The following is a 21,533-nucleotide window of genomic DNA, read 5'->3' on the forward strand; positions in this document are numbered from 1 at the left end:
CCCCAACAGAGGAGGGGACAGTCGAGGTTTCGGTCCTTTCGAGGCTCGGGCAGGTCCCAATTCTCCTCGTCCAAAAGGACTCAAAAGGATCAGAGGAGTTCAGATTCTTGGCGGGCTCAGTCACGCCCAAAGAAAGCAGCCGGAGGAACCGCTACCAAGGCGGCTTCCTCATGACTTTCGGCCTCCTCTCTCCGCATCCTCGGTCGGTGGCAGGCTCTCCCGCTTTTGCGACATTTGGCTGCCACGGGTCAAAGACCGTTGGGTAAGAGACATTTTGTCTCACGGGTACAGGATAGAGTTCAGTTCTCGTCCTCCAACTCGATTCTTCAGAACTTCTCCGCCTCCCGATCGAGCCGATGCTCTTCTGCAGGCGGTGTGCTCTCTAAAGGCAGAAGGAGTGGTGATCCCTGTTCCTCTTCAGGAGCAAGGTCACGGTTTTTACTCCAATTTGTTTGTGGTGCCAAAAAAGGACGGGTCTTTCCGTCCTGTTCTGGACCTAAAACTGCTCAACAAGCATGTGAAAACCAGGCGGTTCCGGATGGAATCCCTCCGCTCCGTCATCGCCTCAATGTCTCAAGGAGATTTCCTAGCATCAATAGACATCAAAGATGCTTATCTCCACGTGCCGATTGCTCCAGAGCACCAGCGTTTTCTACGCTTCGTTATAGGAGACGAACACCTTCAGTTCGTAGCCCTGCCTTTCGGTCTGGCGACAGCCCCAAGGGTCTTCACCAAGGTCATGGCAGCGGTAGTAGCTGTCCTGCACTCTCAGGGTCACTCCGTGATCCCTTACTTGGACGATCTACTTGTCAAGGCACCCTCTCAAGAGGCATGCCAACACAGCCTGAACGTTGCGCTGGAGACTCTCCAGAGTTTCGGGTGGATCATCAACTTTTCAAAGTCAAATCTCACCCCGACCCAATCGATAACATACCTTGGCATGGAGTTTCATACTCTCTCAGCGAAAGTGATGCTTCCGCTGGACAAACAGCGTTCACTACAGACAGGGGTGCAATCTCTCCTTCAGGGCCAGTCGCACCCCTTGAGACGCCTCATGCACTTCTTGGGGAAGATGGTAGCAGCAATGGAGGCAGTCCCTTTCGCGCAGTTTCATCTGCGTCCACTACAATGGGACATTCTCCGCCAATGGGACGGGAAGTCGACGTCCCTAGACAGGAACGTCTCCCTTTCTCAGGCGGCCAAGGAATCTCTTCGGTGGTGGCTTCTTCCCACCGCTTTGTCGAAAGGAAAGTCATTTCTACCTCCATCCTGGGAGTCTATCGGGGTGGGGAGCAGTGTTTCTCCACCACAGGGCTCAAGGGACGTGGACTCAGGAAGAGTCCACCCTTCAGATCAATGTTCTGGAAATCAGAGCAGTGTATCTTGCCCTACAAGCCTTCCAGCAGTGGCTGGAAGGCAAGCAGATCCGAATTCAGTCGGACAACTCCACAGCGGTAGCGTACATCAACCACCAAGGTGGAACACGCAGTCGGCAAGCCTTCCAGGAAGTCCGGCGGATTCTGACGTGGGTGGAAGACACCGCATCCACCATATCCGCAGTTCACATCCCAGGCGTGGAAAACTGGGAAGCAGACTTCCTCAGTCGCCAGGGTATGGACCCAGGGGAATGGTCCCTTCACCCGGACGTGTTTCAGAAGATCTGTTGCCGCTGGGGGATGCCGGACGTCGACCTGATGGCGTCACGGCACAACAACAAGGTCCCGGCTTTCATGGCACGGTCTCACGATCACCGAGCTCTGGCGGCAGACGCCTTAGTTCAAGATTGGTCACAGTTCCGGCTACCTTATGTGTTCCCACCTCTGGCATTGTTACCCAGAGTGCTGCGCAAGATCAGGGCCGACTGCCGCCGCGCCATCCTCGTCGCTCCAGACTGGCCGAGGAGATCGTGGTACCCAGATCTGTGGCACCTCACGGTGGGCCAACCATGGGCACTACCAGAACGACCAGACTTGCTGTCGCAAGGGCCGTTTTTCCATCTGAATTCTGCGGCCCTGAACCTGACTGTGTGGCCATTGAGTCCTGGATCCTAGCGTCTTCAGGATTATCTCAAGGGGTCATTGCCACCATGAGACAGGCTAGGAAACTATCCTCTGCCAAGATCTACCACAGGACGTGGAAGATATTCTTATCTTGGTGCTCTGCTCAGGAAGCTTCTCCCTGGCCATTTGCATTGCCTACTTTTCTTTCCTTCCTGCAATCCGGATTGGAAAAAGGTTTGTCGCTCGGCTCCCTCAAGGGACAAGTCTCAGCGCTATCTGTATTTTTTCAGAAGCGCCTAGCACGACTTCCTCAGGTACGCACGTTCCTGCAAGGGGTTTGTCATATCGTCCCTCCTTACAAGCGGCCGTTAGAGCCCTGGGATCTGAACAGGGTTCTAATTGCTCTCCAGAAGCCGCCTTTCGAGCCTATGAGGGATGTTTCCCTTTCTCGCCTTTCACAGAAAGTGGCCTTTCTAGTAGCGGTCACGTCTCTTCGGAGAGTGTCCGAGCTAGCAGCGCTGTCATGCAAATCTCCCTTCCTGGTGTTTCACCAGGACAAGGTAGTTCTGCGCCCGATTCCGGAGTTTCTCCCTAAGGTGGTATCCTCCTTTCATCTCAATCAGGATATCTCCTTACCTTCTTTGTGTCCTCGTCCAGTTCATCAATGTGAAAAGGACTTGCATTTGTTGGATCTGGTGAGAGCACTCAGAATCTACATTTCCCGCACGGCACCTCTGCGCCGCTCGGATGCTCTCTTGTCCTTGTCGCTGGCCAGTGTAAAGGGTCGCAGGCTTCCAAGTCAACCTTGGCTCGGTGGATCAAGGAACCAATTCTTGAAGCCTACCGTTCTGCGGGGCTTCCGGTTCCCTCAGGGCTGAGAGCCCATTCTACCAGAGCCGTGGGTGCGTCCTGGGCATTACGGCACCAGGCTACGGCTCAGCAGGTGTGCCAGGCGGCTACCTGGTCGAGTCTGCACACTTTTACCAAACATTATCAGGTGCATACCTATGCTTCGGCGGACGCCAGCCTAGGTAGACAAGTCCTTCAGGCGGCGATTGCCCACCTGTAGAAAAGGGGCCGTTTTTACGGCCCTATCATGAGGTATTATTTTACCCACCCAGGGATTGCTTTTGGACATCCCAATTGTCTGGGTCTCCCAATAGAGCGACAAAGAAGGGAATTTTGTTTACTTACCGTAAATTCCTTTTCTTCTAGCTCTAATTGGGAGACCCAGCTCCCGCCCCTGTTTTTTGTATACACATGTTGTTCAGGTTGAATGGTTTCAGTTCTCCGATATTCCTTCGGATTGAATTTGCTTAAACCAGTTTATGGGCCTTCCTCCTTCTTGCTTTTGCACTAAAACTGAGGAACCCGTGATTCCACGGGGGGTGTATAGGCAGTAGGGGAGGGGCCTTACACTTTTGAGTGTAATACTTTGTGTGGCCTCCGGAGGCAGTAGCTATACACCCAATTGTCTGGGTCTCCCAATTAGAGCTAGAAGAAAAGGAATTTACGGTAAGTAAACAAAATTCCCTTCTTTTCTTCTAGTTTATCCAGATGTTTTTTATCAGCCTCAATCAATATTGAGAGAAATGAGAGGGAGCACGCATCGCATGCTTCCTCCCATCTCTTTGCCAGTTGTTCCTCTTCCAACGAGAAGGACGGCATGACTTGAACTCGTAAACCGCGTGGTATAAATTTCCGCTGACTATAGTGCTCTAGAGAGGCCTTATTCCACCACGTCTTTGTTCTTCTGTATAATAGCTCTTTTAAGATGTTTTTTTCTTGGACAATATCCTCTGAAGTACTCTCCGCTGCATCACCACTTATATCTCCAAAAATAGATGGTAGTTTATTTAACCATGTAGAGTCACGATTTTTGAAATCCATGTTGGTGATTTCTCCTAAAACAACAACCGATATTTTACTCACAAGGAGATAATCTATATCAAAAACAATCACGTGGTCCCTGAGTGCATCTCAATCAGTAATCCAATAAATCACTACAGTGACCATTTCAAAATATACAGTTAATCTTTATTATCATGATTAAAAAAACATATACACTAAGGACATAAATAAAAACAGATAAGGTGTAAAGCGGAGGGTCTGTCCAGATAACCACTAGTCAGTTTTACAATGTGAAACCATATAGCTCCATGAGGTGTACCATAGATCCTCAATTATACTACACATAAGGTGATTTTAATCAGCTGAGCTTATAAAGGTTAATCTCTGATGGTTCTCATAGATTCTATATAAAAGAGAGACAGAACATCAATCAGATATAACACGCATATTGATGCGCATGGTATTGCACATAAGGTGACCTCAATATGTATCTATCAAAGTCTATATGTGTAATGGTTGCCATTTTTGGGAAGATTCCCTGGAGGTATACAACAAAATGGCGCGTACTCCCTCTATACACAGCGTCATGAGTGCTGACGCTGCTGTGCGCGTGCGTGGTTTCTCCTCCTCCTGCCTCGGGCTGCCGGCGCGTCATCACAGGCGACTCGGTCGCCTCTCCTGACGCTCCTGCGTCTCGTGGTGGGGGAGGAATGCCGTCGCATGCGTATCAGCAGCGCCCGGTAAGCAGAGCGCTTAATTGAATAGACATTTCAGCTGTGCGGGAGCTATATTAAGTGCCCTGACATCCCCTCACATCACTCCCTGACGAAGCTACGTGAAACGATCGTTGGAGTGGTGTGGGGGGTCTGTCTTCACCAGGTATTATATCATAATAATCTATTGACATTCAGTATTATATGGATTGATGCACCGAATATATGTGCATTGCATCTAACAGTGTTTAAATCAAATGTATCTTTCCATGTGATTTTCTTATATGTTACACTGGTCTGATGTCCTTTTCTGAAAACTCCATGGAAACTACCATAGATTAACCCCTGATGGGTTCAGCTGATTGAGGTCACCTTATGTGCAATACCATGCGCATCAATATGCGTGTTATATCTGATTGATGTTCTGTCTCTCTTTTATATAGAATCTATGAGAACCATCAGAGATTAACCTTTATAAGCTCAGCTGATTAAAATCACCTTATGTGTAGTATAATTGAGGATCTATGGTACACCTCATGGAGCTATATGGTTTCACATTGTAAAACTGACTAGTGGTTATCTGGACAGACCCTCCGCTTTACACCTTATCTGTTTTTATTTATGTCCTTTGTGTATATGTTTTTTTAATCATGATAATAAAGATTAACTGTATATTTTGAAATGGTCACTGTAGTGATTTATTGGATTACTGATTGAGATGCACTCAGGGACCACGTGATTGTTTTTGATATAGATTATCTCCTTGTGAGTAAAAAATTGCCTATGGTAAGACAAGATTTAACTTGTGAAGTAATTCTACTTTTTTGTTTTTGACAGTTTGTTACCGGCAATAAAATAAATAAAAATAAAAAAAAAAAGTTTCCATAAAAGGGTATTCCATAAAAGGGTACTCCAAGATCCTATCCCAATATGTAGTAGGTATAATAATTATATTAGCTAATGCCTACAATTAGAAATGTAGTATAGTTCTCCATATTAGCTATGTTGCTTACCTCATGTGCAGGACACTGCAGCTTAGGTACTCGTGGTAACGACCGCTCGTACAGTGAGTTAGTTGCTAGTGGTCGTAGCCATGGATACCGAAGCTGCAATGCCCTACACACATGAGGTAAGTGACAGACAATGAATGGAGAGGAGGCCTAGTATGCACACCCCTTCTACATTCAGTACAAGGTTTTAAGGCCCAATTTATATATATATATAGATAGATATAGATATAGATATAGATATAGACCAGCTCACTCCTGTGAATCACCTGGAACCTCAGCTGACCTGGTTAACTTCGTTGTGCCCGGATCAGGACTTAGGAGTCCATCCATACAAATGTGAACAACGACAAGGCAGAGTCCAGCAATAACGTGAGCAATCCAGGATGCTGTTAAAAACTTTTTTCCTTCTTTTTATTCATAAATTCATTAAAATATAATGGTCCAAGCAATTCAGAACAGCATTATCGCAGGAAAATAGCGCAGATAGGACTACGCGTTTCTGCGGTAAAATCCGCCTTCTTCACGGTCCAGAATCTGATCTGCTTTCCAAACATAGAACCTTATATACATCTCACTCCCATCAGGGTAATTACAAACATGTGTGAGAGATTTAAAAACATGAGCTAGAAAAGCAAATCAAACATGTAAGCTATCCGCATATTGGTCAATATACAGCATGCATAAGAGTTATAAGGAAAGGATTAAGCATTTTGGAGAAAAATACTATCAGAAAATCCAATAACCTGACCATAAAATTATTTTTTAAGTGATACAAAAGCATAACACAGTAGTAATAACCAGCAACATATAATGCAACAATGTATCAATAGTGCATAATGATATCCATGCGATTTATTAAAGCCCTGTGGCATACGGGTCCCCAGCTCAAATATCCACCTACTCTCTCTTGCAAGCACTTTTTTTATGAAAATCTCCCCCTCTCAATGGTCTTTTTACATGCTCTATGCCCATAAAAGAAAAAACGCGTAAATCCCCATTGTGTTTTTTTGAAAAATGTCGGGATACTACTGATGCACCAACCATTGGCAAATTGCTAGCATTTGAAAGATGTTTGCGGATTCTGGTTTTAAGGGGGTTCATCGTGCAACCTACATATTGCATGCGGCATATATTGCAATTAATTAGATAAACTACATTCTCCGTATTACAGTTTATAAAACGAACATTAAACTGTTTTTCATTGGAAATAGATGTAAATATTTTAGACTTATTAGCAAAACCGCAGCACTTACAAATATTAGCACCGCATTTAAAAAATCCTATTGTTTTTAACCAGTTGCTAGGGGAGATTTTGTCTGGATCTTTGAACATGCTAGGTGATAATAATGTAGCTAAAGTTGGGGCTCTTTTTGCCACAAAGGCAATATCATTATTTTCCACAATATTTTTCAAAATATCCTGAGATAATAACGGAAGATATTTTCTGATAATTTTGACAATAGAATTAAACTGAGGACTATAGTTGGTGCTGAAAACTACCCCAGATTTTTTGGAGTCAAATTGTCTTTTTTTCTTAGAAAAATCCAACAGCTTAACCCTATCAATGCCTGCTATTTTTCTTGGCTCTCTCAAAAGACCAATTGGGATACCCCCTTTTTTTTAAATTATTACAAGTTATTTCAATTTCTTCCTCCAATCTATCACTAGATGTGGTATTCCTTTTTAGTCTAATAAGCTCCCCCACAGGAATATTCTGAATGACATGTTTGGGATGACTAGAGGAAGCCATTAAATACTATTGCATGCAGTAGATTTTTTATAGGGAGATATCAAGACCTTATTGCTATCCAAATCTGCGGTCAATTTTAAGTCCAAGAAGTTTGTTGATACCTCATGACCACTACTCGTAAATTTTAGATTGAAATCATTCGAATCCAAATAAGAAAAAAAACTCCTCGCAGACGAGAGACTACCCCTCCAGACAAATATCAGATCATCAATAAATCTACCCAGCCAAACAATATTATCCTTGTATGGGTTATCAATGTTAAAAATATAATTTTCCTCCCACACGGACATAACCAGGTTAGCTAGGGAAGGTGAAAACTTAGCGCCCATGCTCACGCCTTGTGTCTGGAGGAAGTATCTCTCATCAAACGAAAAATAATTATGACTTAAAAGAAACTGAATTGAAGAGACAATAAACTTCTGGATGGAATCCTCGTAATTACTGTATCTGGACAAATAATATGTGATACAGCGTATCGCGACGTGATAGAGGGATATAACCCCACCACATCTCAAGATAGCCACATATAGTCAGATTGCCAGTGAAATTTTTCCATAATCTGTATCATACTTTTGGAATCTTTAAGGTGACTTGGTGTTAACGGCACTAGGGGTTGAAGATAAAAATCCACCCACTCCCCTAGTTTCTCGCTGAATGACCCTATCCCAGACACAATAGGTCTGAGAGGGGGAGGAAAAACCTCTTTATGAACTTTGGGGAGTGAGTGGTATATTGGGACAATCAGTGTTTCACAAAAAATAAACTTCTTAATTCTATCTGAAATGGCACCCATACTGATCCCCTCCTGTAACAGATGTAATAATTCAGAATTAAATGAATTAGTTGGATTTGATGGCAATTCAACATAGGTGCTACTATTTTCCAGATCCAACAAGTTCACCTTCCTGTATAAACCAGCATTGAGAGCTACTACAGCGCCCCCCTTGTCCGCCTGGACAATAAGGAGATCGCTGTTTGCTCTCAGCTCATTAATTGCCCTATGTTCAGAAGTACTCAGATTGAATTTAACCTCTTGATGTAATACCTGGTTGTAAAGAGACACCAACTCACTTTCAATTGTTTCCTGAAAAAAATCAAGGAAAGGAGGTCTCGATTTTACTGGGTAAAATATAGGATTACGAGTCTGAAACCTGTCATTTAAATTCACCCTATGCTCCAGCTCTGTCTCCCCCTCTAGTTGTCTTAGATTGGAGACCGCTACCTGTTCACTAAAATGAATACAATTATTATCCAATGATACACTGGTAGATGATAAATCATTATACACATGAATATTATCCTCATTATAATGAACTTTAAGGGTCAAATTGCGTGCAAATCTATTGATATCAACAATAGTGTCAAATAAATTGAATTTTTTGACTGGAGAGAAACCTAGTCCTTTAGACAAAAGTCCAATTTGTGAATCTGTCAAAATATAACTAGAAAGATTAAATATAGGAATCTCTAACTCTCTGTAGATTTTCATAAAAAAGTGCTTGCAAGAGAGAGTAGGTGGATATTTGAGCTGGGGACCCGCATGCCACATGGCTTTAACAATCGTATGGATATCATTATGCACTATTGATACATTGTTGCATTATATGTTGCTGGCTATTACTACTGTGTTATGCTTTTGTATCACTTGAAAAATAATTTTATGGTCAGGTTATTGGATTTTCTGATTGTATTTTTCTTCAAAATGGTGAATTCTTTCCTTATAACTCTTATGCATGCTGTATATTGATCAATATGCGGATAGCTTACATGTTTGATTTGCTTTTCTAGCTCATGTTTTTAAATCTTTCACACATGTTTGTAATTACCCTGATGGGAGTGAGATGTATATAAGGTTCTATGTTTGGAAAGCAGATCAGATTCTGGACCGTGAAGAAGGCGGATTTTACCGCTGAAACGCGTAGTCCTATCTGCGCTATTTTCCTGCAATAATGCTGTTCTGAATTGCTTGGACCATTATATTTTAATGAATTTATGAATAAAAAGAAGGAAAACATTTTTAACAGCATCCTGGATTGCGCACGTTATTGCTGGACTCTGCCTTGTCGTTGTTCATATATATATATATATATATATATATATATATATATATATATATATATAATATATTAATAATAATAAAATTATTATTATTAGGAGGAGGAATGACCCTTAAAACTTAACAATATTTTGTTTTCAAGTCCAACATACGCTATGGTAAATATCATGTTCACTAAAAGTACTGCAGTTTGCTAATTAATGCTTCCTAATGAATAGTTTGATGACCTGTTGTAATCACTAACGCTTTACAAAATAGTGTTTGACGCCGTATCTTTCCTATACTGTTCAGGAAAGTAGAAGTAGCAGCAGATCCTCCAGTCCCAGTGTGAGGATGATTACTACCTCAGGACCAACCCCTGACAAGCCAGCACGCGGTATTCCATGGGTTTCTGATGATTCAGGTAGCATTACATTTTTATAAAATTTTCTTAAAATTCGTCATCTAAGAAGACCTTTTGTAGTGATTTCTGCAGCTAGTCTAAATATCTAAAGGTGGTTTCCCAGTTATGTAAAACCCTGTTGAGATGGTGCTTTACTGCTAAAACAATGAAATAATACCCGCACGCCGTTCCAGCACTGCGCTCCAATTGGGTGGATCACACTCCCTCTCCCAGGCTCCTAAATGCTGCGATTGCCAGTGGTAGCGGCGTTTAGGAGGTTAAACTGCCAGGGGCGGTGTGGAGACTGTCCCTGGCTGTGACAGACAGAGCGCGGTGCTTGTGCGTGCACAGCTTCTGTGCCCGCTTGATCACCATGACATACATGTACGTAGTTTTGCAGGATCCCCTCCCTGACCATGGCATAAACTTACATCACATGTCGGGAAGTGGTTAAGTGCATACAAATTAAAAGTTTAAAAATTGCTCCATTTTGTTTAATTTTTGCCAATTTCTGATAATTTCACAAATAAACTTAAAAAATATTCTCCTAAATTTACCGCTATCATGAAGTACACTGTCATGAAAAAAACAATCTGAGTCAACGGGATCCATTGAAGCATTTCAGAGTTATAACCTCATAAAGTGACACTGGTCCGAATTGCAAAAAACGGCCTGGTCATGAAGGTGAAAACCAGGCTGGAGGGTGAAGGGGTTTATCCCAGTTTGTGATGAGACAGCGGTTCTATCCCCACAACAGCGCTCCCGCGATGTGATCACTAGATGCCATCAGTGTTAGGACAGCTAGAGGACAGCTGATATCCCCCATGTCTGTCATCACTGTAACCCTGTGAGAACCAGCCCGTGGCCGAACTTCAGAAGAGACTGAGAGCTCTCCAGTATTCAGCAATACTGTCATTCAGATGATTGCAAGTTCAAGTCCCTTAAGGAGACTAACAAATATACGAAAAAGGAATAAAAAAAATATATAAAAGTGCATATCCGCACCCTTCTCCTCCCCCCCATTAAAAATTAAAAAAATAAACAAAAATGTATTTTGGTATTAGTGTGTTTGTAAAAGTCCAATCTATCAAAACATAAAATAATCTGATCTGTAGACTGCACAAAAATAAAAAAAATGAAACCGCCAACATTTTTTGGCAGCCACAGCAACAAAAAAAAATGAAGTAACAGGAAATCAAAAATTGTGTATATACCCCAATATGATGTTAGAGAAAACATTCTGTCCCGGTACAAACCACCACCCCTCATACAGCTTCATTTACCGAAAATTGTAAATGTTATGGCTCTCGGAGAGGGGCAACATGCACATTTTTTGTTACCACTGAAGGGGCACCAATCGCCAGGATTTTTGTATATAAGCTAAAGCCAGTGCTACACTGGCACTAATCAGGCTGATTCTCTACATACCTTTAGTGGTCAGCTCAGATGTTTTAGGTTTTGAAATCCAAGAAAGTAAAGTTTTATAAAATGAGCAGCTTGTTGAGTGATAGCAGCAAAGGAGCAGATAATATATTCATGTTTTCCCCTCCCCTTGTTAGTGAGTTAGTTACCTGTGTGAGGTCATACCTATGTGCCCTGCTATCAGCTTTTAGCTGAGGCCCCGCCCCTTCTGGTCACATGGGTATGACCTCACCACAGGTCCTACAAGGTCATTTGTACAATACTTATTACTCTTAACGTGGCTTTTGGCTAGTCCCAGTCCAGTCACACAAAAGTGTTGTCAATGGCAAACAGCCTGTGCAGTCCCCTCTTGGGTAGATATGGCTGGTCTTGCTCCCCAGGCTGAAAACATCGCCTGGTTATATGCCAGCTAGCCAGGATCTGTAGTGGTTAACTCTGTGCTACCTGGCTTTCCTCCACTTATAATAAGAATTCGGGAGACACATAGACCCCTTCAATAGCTTGGCCATGTAATAAATCTATACGTATGTGCTGTGCAATACTATTGAGCAGGTGTAGGAAGTGCTGCAAACAATGAATGCTTTCAAAAAAAGCAGTGTTAGCAGATTTAATTATTTATTTTTTATCAATTCGCAAAGTGAATGAACAATAGATAATTGTACATCAATTCAATATTTGGAGTGACCAACCTTTATCTTCAAAACGGCATCAAAGTACACTTGCACACCGTTTTTGAAGGAACTCCCTGACCGAAGTAGTACAGGTGTTCCAAATGCCTTGGAGAACTAACCACATAACTCCAGGGTATGAGGCTTGTGCAAACCCTTCATTCTCTTCATGTAATCCCAGACAGACTCCATGTTGAGATCACTGCCCTATGGGGGCTACATCATCACGTCTAGGATTCCTTGTTCCTTTTCCTGAAGATACCATATTTTTCAGAATATAAGACGCACTTTTTCTCCCAAAAATTTGGGTGGAAAATGAGGTGCATGTCTTAAACCGAATGTAGCTTACCGGGGAGGTGATGGAGAGGAGTCACAGGAGGCAGGGGCTCTACGGGGCGCTGTGGGCTCTGCAGGCAGTGAGGCAGGGGCCGCCATCCTGAATGTCGGCAGTGCGGGCTTCAAATAATGGCGCCCGGAGTCAGTGCATGCGCAGATGGAGCTCTCTGCTCAAGATCTCATCTGCACATGTGCCGCCTCCAGCCAATTGATCTCCAAACAGCGGATTTAATGAAAATGGCACTCGGGGTGGCACGTGCGCAGATGAGAACTGATTTAGCCAACAGCTCAATCTGCGAACGCGCCGACTACAGACGCCTTTTTTTTTTTTTTTTGAAGACCTGCACCGCAGACAGTTCCTGGTTGTTCCTCCTTCCTCACAGAGCCACCGTCTGCAGCGAGCATCTGGGACACCCACTGAGCCGACGGCAGCACCGCCCTACTCAATCACCGCCCCTGCCTCCTCCGACCCCGCTCCACCACCACTGCCTCCATTTTTTTTTTTTCTATAAATTTGGGGTGCGTCTTACAATCCGCTGCGTCTTATAAAATGAAAAATAAGGTAGTTCTTAATGACACTAATTATTATACTGTACCATTCTCTAACCTTTCAGCGAACACACTGCCTTCTGTTACAGCCAAATATGATTTTTCAGGAAGTAGGCATGTGTCTTTCATCTTCTGCACGGTTTCCTTGGCTGACCACTGTATCTATAGTCTGAGCTTGAACAATAGTGTGTGAAATCTTTCTGCTTTGAAATCTTTTCCTTGGAGAGACCTTTCTAATGCAGTGGTGTTCACACCAAATATTAATTTGCTTTACATTTTTCTTTTGTTCAGTCACTTTGCAATCTCTCAATTGATATGAATGAATGCTTTCAACTGTTGAAAGGATTCTTACTTTGCAGCATTTTTTCCACACCTGCCTGAAACTTTTGCACAGTAATATATATGTATGTGTATGTATATTGATCTAAAACTATAGGCATCATCAATGGGCTGTAAGCCAGACACTGTGCATCATACACACGTGTGACTAGCGCCCTATGCAAGCCTCATCTGTGTGCATTTTTAATAGGAGGCAACCATCCCCTCCAATGATTTATTTCATCCGGATTTTGCATCTGTGCTACTTTTGCATTTATGATGGGAGTGTCTGGTCGGTAAAGTAGGCTGCCTTCTATACACTAAATTTTAATGAATTTGATGGACGTTCTTAGTCACACCCTATCCACCCATGCTTGGCCCATTTTGGTGATTGGAGTGAAAACAATAAAGATTGGAGAAGTTTTGAGATAGGGTATTTCACACCAGAAAACTGGCAAAAACATCTTTCTTAAGCGGGGGCCAATGAGTCTGTATAAATCTATGGTAGCTTCACCCTTTGCTCACTGTTTTAAGATATTTATATTGAATTGTATTTTCTTCATTATATAGATATAAACCATATTATCCATGTTTATGTTTAAGATACCAATGGGTCGGATAACTCAATACCAATGGCATATCTTACTCTGGATCACCAGTTACAGGTTAGTATGAAGATTTTCAAGCTATTTCATAATCTATACTATTAAATGAGTATTCAATTCTGCTTATGATCCTCTTTATATTCCCTCTTTTGCATATTGTTAAAATGGAACTGTACTTTCAATAAACTTTGCATAAATAATAGTACAGGCGAGTATAAGAAACTTTGTAATGTATCTTTTCTGAGAAAACTGCTTCTTTCCTTACTTAGTAGGACGTAGATAGAAATCGGGTATATACCGTACTGATACTCAATGGTATATTAATACAATTCCTTTATTGTTCATACAATGTCCTGACCTGTACATGACCTGTATGAACAATAAAGGAATGCTTAGACACTTCTTAGGGTGCTTTCACATTGTGTTCCTCTCCCCTTTTACTGGCCCCGTTGGAGCTTCCATCCGAACCCCCCACAAAACGGGATTCAGATGTATGCGACAACGCGGCCACTGACTATAATGGTACAGATTGAGTCACTGTCGCGCACCATTTTCGTGGGTATACGTTTACTGGAGGAGGACGGACACCCAGAAGCAGTCTACTTTGTCTGCCTCCGATATGCTCAAAAATGGTGCATGACAGTGACCTCGTGTGCACCATTATAGTCAGTGGCCCCATCGGTGCCTACGTCTGAATCCCGTTTAATGAGAATTTCGGACGGAAGCCCCGACAAGACCACTAAACTGGGAGAGGAACACTATGTGAAAGCGGCCTTACGCTATGCCTTGCCTCCTGAACTTCTCATCCACCCTTTTAAAAGATAAAGAAAAAAATTAACAACCTTATGTCTTTCCTGCTAAAACAAGATGGCCTACTGGATTAGTTTGGTGTCATGTAACACAGCAAAGTAAAGTACATGAATAGAGGAGAATTGAGGAGCAGGGAGGGAAAAGAGAGACACAGATTGGGCTGAGCTTTCTTACAAGTCTTTTACCTCACCCAGAGCTGGATACACATCTACATGCTTTGGGACTGCTTTATATTGTCTTCCATGCTGCTTCTCTGTGAGAGACATCAAAGCAGCTTATCTTCTCCTATCAGCTCCGAGAGCACTGGAAAATGGAGATAAAACCTGTAGAGTTGAAAACTGGTTAAAAATGCAGGATACAGGTCATATAATGGCCATAAGATGAGATATAGGGTTATGTCTCATTTACAGAGACATGATAGTGGAAAGTTACTTGAAAGCACAGTTATCCATTTTAATACTTCTGATCAGTTTATTCCCTATGTAAAACCGTGGTAGGTATATGTTTCTTGTGTATATAATCGATTTATCCTTTCATGTTACACATGATGTTCCCAATTTAATTCTGAAAAAAACTATTTTATCTTCATGTTTTTAATGTCCTGTTTAGCCTCTAGCACCATGTCCAAACTCCAAAGAATCTATGGCTGTGTTTGAGCAGCACTGCAAAATGGCACAGGAATATATGAAGGTGCAAACAGAGATAGCATTATTACTGCAACGAAAGTAAGTCCGCTTTGGAATGGGAAGGGTATGCAATCGTCGATAACTTCTAATAACTCTATGCTTCAGTTATTATATATCCTGTAGAATAAGGATTTACCCTCAATTTTTAGTAATTCTGAAGCTGTTTTCTGGTTTTGCTATTCCTTAAAGAAGCAAAGACAGGATATCGCCGCGAGACTGTGGCAAAATCCTGACAAGTTAAAATGGTGATTTTTTTATTGACGCATTTCTGAGAGCAATTTCTCCTTCAGGACAAAAATCACATGTCATCTTTGTCCTGAAGATGGAGAAATTGCTTTCAGAAACGCGTCGACAATATAATTTGTCTGGATTGTTCCACAGTTGCGTGGCGATATGCCATCCTTGCTGCTTTCAGGAATACTACTACCCCCAGGGATGCTGCAGCAGCCATCTTTGCCTTCTCAGTAGTTGTGGCTTTCACAACTTCCCCAGGTGAGCCTGTTTTTGTCTTGCCACGTTATCCACTATCCTCAGATAAGACCCTATTTGCTACTTTTTTCATTCCATATTATTGCATTTCTGGTTTTACTGATATAGTTTTGGAGTTCTTTGTAATGCATACCATTGTGTTTATTGGGTTTTTGTAAAAAAATTAATTTATTTTACTTTTTTTTTTTTTTTTTTTTTTTTTTTTTTTTTTTTGTAGACAAGAACTAATAGCAGAACTGGACCAGGATGAAAAAGACCAACAAAATACATCTCGTCTGGTACAGGAGCACAAAAAGCTTTTAGATGAAAACAAAAGCCTTTCTACGTATTATCAGCAATGTAAGAAACAGCTGGATGTCATACGAAGCCAGCAACAGAAACGGCAAGGAACGTCATGATTTGGATCCGTTACCAGATGACCTCTCGCTACTGTGCAATGAATGACAATTTGCAAACTTTCCTTTGTTACTTTGAGCATGAAAATGGATCTATTCATTGGATCAGCACGTGAAGCTGCTGGAGAAAATACCGCCATTAAGGGATTGATGTGAACTATGGGTGTATGCATGTTTCATGCCTGTGGAAGGTCCTAATACGTTATATATGAATAGTTTGATTAATCTTCTGTTATATGTAATGCTGATCTTTGCTTCTTACAGAATGCCAAGGATCCTGCTTTCAAAAGAATTTATTTTTTGGTAACAAAATGCTTTTTAGTCCGCTCGCTAATACAACTTCAGTTCCACCGGTTGTCCTTTTCAGGCCGTTTCACATATTCTATTCTCATTGTATTCCTTTAGTTCGGTAATTTATGTTTTACTATCAGTGTGCAGAGAAAAGAAATGTGGGGGTGGTGAACATTGAAATAAAAGGTTTGTTAAAAAAAGGGCAAATTGCCTGGAAATTACTTCTTCAGCTACCCGCCTCAATCTGAACTTAAAAAGTACAGTAAAGAAATATCATACAGTTAAGGTAATCATGCTGATCTTGTTGGGTAATGGGATATTTTTACATTAAAGGGGTTGTTTGGTGAAAACAAGTTTTGTCTAGTTATGAGCCAACTGCTTAGAGATCGGTAAACTTATGGAGCATTATGATGCTATGTACTCGTTTACAGAGTACAGTGAAAGTCAATGGTGAGCTTGTGATTTTTATTTTTTTTTTTTATTTTTTGGAAAATCTCACTAAAAAAATGCTACAGTTCCCCATTCACTTCCATTATATTCTGTAAACAAGCACCTCTGGACCATCAAGCAATTCACTCCTCACGAGTTATGACCTATCTTTAGGAAAGGTGAAAACTATCATCGGTTTGAGTGGGACCCGCACCAATTGGTTAAATAGACAACTTTGGTGTCCAACCTGCCGTTCCCTTTTCTTTATCGTTCCTATGGGAGACCCAGACATTGGGTGTATAGCTTCTGCCTCCGGAGGACACACAAAGTACTACACTAAAAAGTGTAGCTCCTCCCTCTGAGCCTATACACCCCCTGGAGAACCAGATCTAGCCAGTTCATTGATTTGTGTTCAGGAGGCATACATCCACACATGCATTCTCATCTGATTTTTCATTTTTGGAAAGATTTTGAAGAAAAGCGGGTCCAAGTCTGGACCCCCGGCATGTCCCTTCTCACCCCACTGTCGACGGTGCGGTTAAGGTTGATTCCAAGGCTGGAGCCTTACATGCCGCGCTCCTTCACCATCCCTCGGGCTCTGGCTTGAAGTGGGAGCCAGCACGGTTCTCCATGCTTTGCAGGAGACCGGTCTCCATCCGCAGCCCTTCAGGATCCTGCTGGACGGAGCACTCATCCCCAGGGACATGGCCCTGCGTCTCAGCAAGCTAAGTACCTGAGACGTTTATATTCTGGGGGTCCCTGTACTTTATTATGTGGGGAGAGTGTGCGGAGTGAGTTTTCTGACATTTCCGGCCGGTTCTCTGGCTGTCGCCTGAGAACTGCGCCGAGGGTGCCTGCGCGCCGGCCGCACCGCTCAAATTTAGGCCCCGGCTTCGCCGGAGGCCTATTTTCGGTTTCACTGCCCTCGCATGTCATTCATGCAGAGGGACAGTGTGGCTCCGCCCAGCGGCCGTTCTGCACAGGGGAGAGACTCTCCTCACTGAGTACATGTCTCCTCCCCTGTAAGTCTCTTTAGCCCTCCAGATCCCGCTCTCAGGGTTGGCCTCGCCCCCTCTCCTCGCTCCGGCGCCATTTTATCAGCGTTTTCTCTGCAATCAGCACTGGCTGCAGCATCCCTGCTGAAGTGCTTGGGGGTCCGGGCTTCGGGATCTGGAGGGTATACAACACCGCTCCAGCGGTCTGGTAAGCCACAACCTCTGGTTGTGGGCCCCTGTATATACTCTCTGGGGGTCACTCTGGCAGAGCCCCCACTTCAGCAGCATGTCTCACACGAGGAGCAAGGCTCCAAAGCTATATTCAGTATGCACTGCATGTAAGCTCGTGCTGCCTGAACCGAGCACATATCCACATTGTGATGCCTGCTCTAACCTGACAATGCCTCAGCCTGGAATCGCCCCCCCAGTGGTCTCTCCGGCTGCTCCGGCTCCTGTGGCTGAACCCCCGGCTTGGGTAGAATCCTTCTCTAGGTCAATCTCCCAGTCTTTTGCCGACTCCATGGGACAGCTGTCCCGGACTTTGCTGAACATGCATCAGCCCCCTTCACAGGGTGCCTCTGCTGCTAGGGCTCTGTCAGCGGAGCTCACAGAGGATTCATCATCTGGTCCCAGACCCCGTCCTCCTAAAAGGAGACGCAGGGCTCCCTCTCCTTCCTCGTCCCGCGGCTCTGTTTCAGAAGCTGACTCGCCGGACGAGGAGGATGCCTTTACTGGGGGCTCGGAGGCTACCTCCATGTGCCCCATTGATCTGTCCGAAAGTGACTCAGATGTTAGTGATTTGATTGCGTCCATTACTTCTGTACTGGACCTCAATCCGCCAGTATCAGAGGAGCAACCCTCTCTGGCAGAAAAGCACCAGTTTACCTTGCCTAAGAGGACAAGGAGTGTGTTCTTTAACCACTCCAGTTTTCAGGCCACTGTGACCAAGCCTAGGGCCTGTCCTGACAAACGCTTCCCAAAGCGTGGTTCTGATGACCGTTTTCCCTTTCCACCTGAGGTGGTCAAGGAGTGGGCTCATTCACCTAAGGTAGACCCCCCGGTGTCTAGACTCTCAGCCCGGACCGTTGTGTCGGTGGCTGACGGCACTTCTCTTAAGGATTCCACTGACCGCCAGGTTGACCTTCTGGCCAAATCTGTATATGAGGCGGCAGGGGCCTCGTTCTCCCCATTTTTTGCAGCAGTGTGGGCTCTCAAAGCCATCTCTGCTTCTCTAGAGGAGATGCATTCCCTCACCAGGGAATCTATGCCCGAAATGGTTGCCCTAACTTCCCAAGCTTCAGCTTTTTCATCCTATGCCATGTCTGCCATGCTGGAGGCTTCTCACCGCACTGCGGTGGCTTCGGCTAATTCCCTCGCTATCCGCAGGATCTTGTGGCTTCGAGAGTGGAAGGCAGATGCTTCTTCAAAGAAGTACCTTGCTGGGCTCCCTTTTGCTGGGTCCAGGCTATTCGGTGAACAACTGGATGAAATTATTAAGGAAGCTACTGGCGGGAAGAGTACTTCCATGCCACAAACCAAAACCAGGAAACCTGTCCAGGGTAGGAACCAGTCGAGGTTTCGTTCCTTTCGTTCCTCCAGCTGGTCGTCCTCTAAGCCCTCGGCCTCGTCCACTAACTCAGCCAAGGACCAGAAATCCAACTGGCGCCCAAAAGCGCGTCCACAGAAGACCGCAGGAGCTGCTGCCACTAAGGCAGCCTCCTCTTGACTATCTGTCCGCGCCAGCAACGTCCTTAGTCGGTGGCAGGCTCTCCCACTTTGGCGACGTGTGGTTTCAACACGTCTCCGATCAGTGGGTGCGGGATATCATCTCCCACGGCTACAGGATAGAATTCTCTTCCAGCCCGCCAAACAGATTTTTTCTGTCAACTCCTCCCTGCTCCAAGGCCGCCACCTTCTTTCAGGCCGTGACATCCTTGCAGGCCAACGGAGTAATTGTACCGGTTCCTGCCCGGGAATGGTTCAGAGGTTTCTACTCAAATCTCTTCCTAGTCCCCAAGAAGGACTGTTCCTTCCGGCCCATCCTGGATCTCAAGCTTCTCAACAAGCATGTTCAGGTGCGGCATTTTCGCATGGAGTCTCTGCGATCAGTCATTGCCTCAATGACCCGAGGGGATTTCCTGGCATCCATCGACATCATAGATGCCTATCTGCATGTGCCAATTGCAGTTTCACACCAGCGTTGGCTACGTTTTGCAATCGGAGAGGAACATTTCCAATTCGTGGCTCTCCCCTTCGGGTTAGCCACGGCCCCTCGGGTATTCACCAAGGTCATGGCAGCAGTGGTTGCGGTTCTGCACCTCCAGGGGTTGGCAGTGATTCCTCACCTGGACGACCTTCTAGTCAAGGCTTCATCCAGCGCAGACTGTCAGCGGAGTGTCTCGCTCACTCTCGCCACTCTAGCCCAATTCGGGTGGCTTGTCAATCTGCCCAAATCCACTCTGACTCCGACCCAGAGGCTCACGTACCTAGGGATGCAGTTCGAGACTCTGCCGGCACTTGTGAAGCTGCCCTTAGTCAAACAGCAGTCCCTCCAACTGGCGGTGCGCTCTCTGCTGAGGCCCCGCCGTCATTCCATCAGGCACCTAATGCAGTTGCTGGGTCAGATGGTGGCGTCAATGGAGGCTGTTCCCTTTGCCCAGTTCCATCTGCGTCCTCTGCAGCTGGACATTCTCCGCTGTTGGGACAAGCGGACTTCCTCCTTGCACAGGCTAGTGGCTCTGTCGCCACAGACCAGGAGCTCTCTTCAGTGGTGGCTTCGGCCCCTCTCTCTGTCTCAGGGGCGCTCCTTCCTGGCCCCGTCCTGGGTGATCCTCACCACGGATGCCAGTCTATCCGGCTGGGGAGCGGTATGTCTCCACCACCGAGCGCAGGGCACTTGGACTCCGTCCGAGTCAGCCCTCTCGATCAAACCAGAGCTGTGCTTCTAGCTCTCCTAGCCTTTCACCACCTGTTGGCGGGCAAGCACATCCGAGTCCAGTCAGACAACGCGACAGCGGTTGCCTACATCAATCACCAAGGCGGGACACGCAGCCGCCTGGCAATGTTGGAGGTTCAACGCATCCTTCAATGGACGGAGGACTCAAAGTCCACCATATCCGCAGTCCACATCCCAGGCGTGGAAAACTGGGAAGCAGATTATCTCAGCCGTCAAACCGTGGACAGTGGCGAGTGGTCCCTGCATCCGGCAGTGTTTCAGTCAATCTGCCGCAAGTGGGGCACTCCGGAAGTGGACCTAATGGCATCCCGTCACAGCAACAAGGTTCCGGTTTACGTGGCTCGCTCTCACGATCCTCAGGCCTTTGCAGGGGACGCTCTGGTTCAAGACTGGTCCCAGTTTCGTCTGTCCTACGTGTTTCCCCCTCTAGCTCTCTTGCCCAGAGTTCTGCGCAAGATCAGAATGGAGGGCCGTCGGGTCATCCTCATTGCTCCGGACTGGCCCAGGCGAGCTTGGTACCCAGACCTGCTCCATCTGTCCGTAGAGGTGCCGTGCCATCTTCCGGACCGTCCAGACCTTCTCTCACAAGGTCTGTTTTTCCGCCAGAACTCTGCGGCTCTCAGATTGACGGCGTGGCTCTTGAGTCCTGGATCTTGACGGCTTCTGGTATTCCTCCTGAAGTCATTTCCACTATGACTCTGGCTCGGAAGTCTTCCTCGGCCAAAATCTATCACAGGACTTGGAGAATTTTCCTGTCCTGGTGTCGCTCTTCCGGCCATGCTCCTTGGCCTTTTTCCTTGCCGACCCTTCTGTCCTTTCTAC

At 44.9% G+C, this 21,533-nt stretch overlaps 1 protein-coding gene across 4 annotated transcripts in view; it reads left to right on the forward strand.

Annotated features, from left to right (window-relative positions):
* The window catches only part of MAP3K7 (mitogen-activated protein kinase kinase kinase 7), a 123,428-nt gene extending 106,877 nt beyond the window's left edge, over nt 1-16,551 (forward strand). For all 4 annotated transcript variants that reach the window (XM_075340122.1, XM_075340123.1, XM_075340124.1 and 1 more), the window contains 4 exons: nt 9,672-9,783; nt 13,659-13,720; nt 15,080-15,195; nt 15,863-16,551. In XM_075340122.1, the coding sequence (XP_075196237.1) occupies nt 9,672-9,783; nt 13,659-13,720; nt 15,080-15,195; nt 15,863-16,043 (471 nt within the window). In that variant the 3' untranslated portion in view covers nt 16,044-16,551. The remainder of the gene's footprint in view (nt 1-9,671; nt 9,784-13,658; nt 13,721-15,079; nt 15,196-15,862) is intronic.
* Nucleotides 16,552-21,533: the final 4,982 nt, after the last annotated feature.

The sequence above is a fragment of the Anomaloglossus baeobatrachus genome, chromosome 3 (genome assembly GCF_048569485.1).
Source record: "Anomaloglossus baeobatrachus isolate aAnoBae1 chromosome 3, aAnoBae1.hap1, whole genome shotgun sequence".
In the NCBI taxonomy this organism is placed as follows: Eukaryota; Metazoa; Chordata; class Amphibia; order Anura; family Aromobatidae; genus Anomaloglossus; species Anomaloglossus baeobatrachus.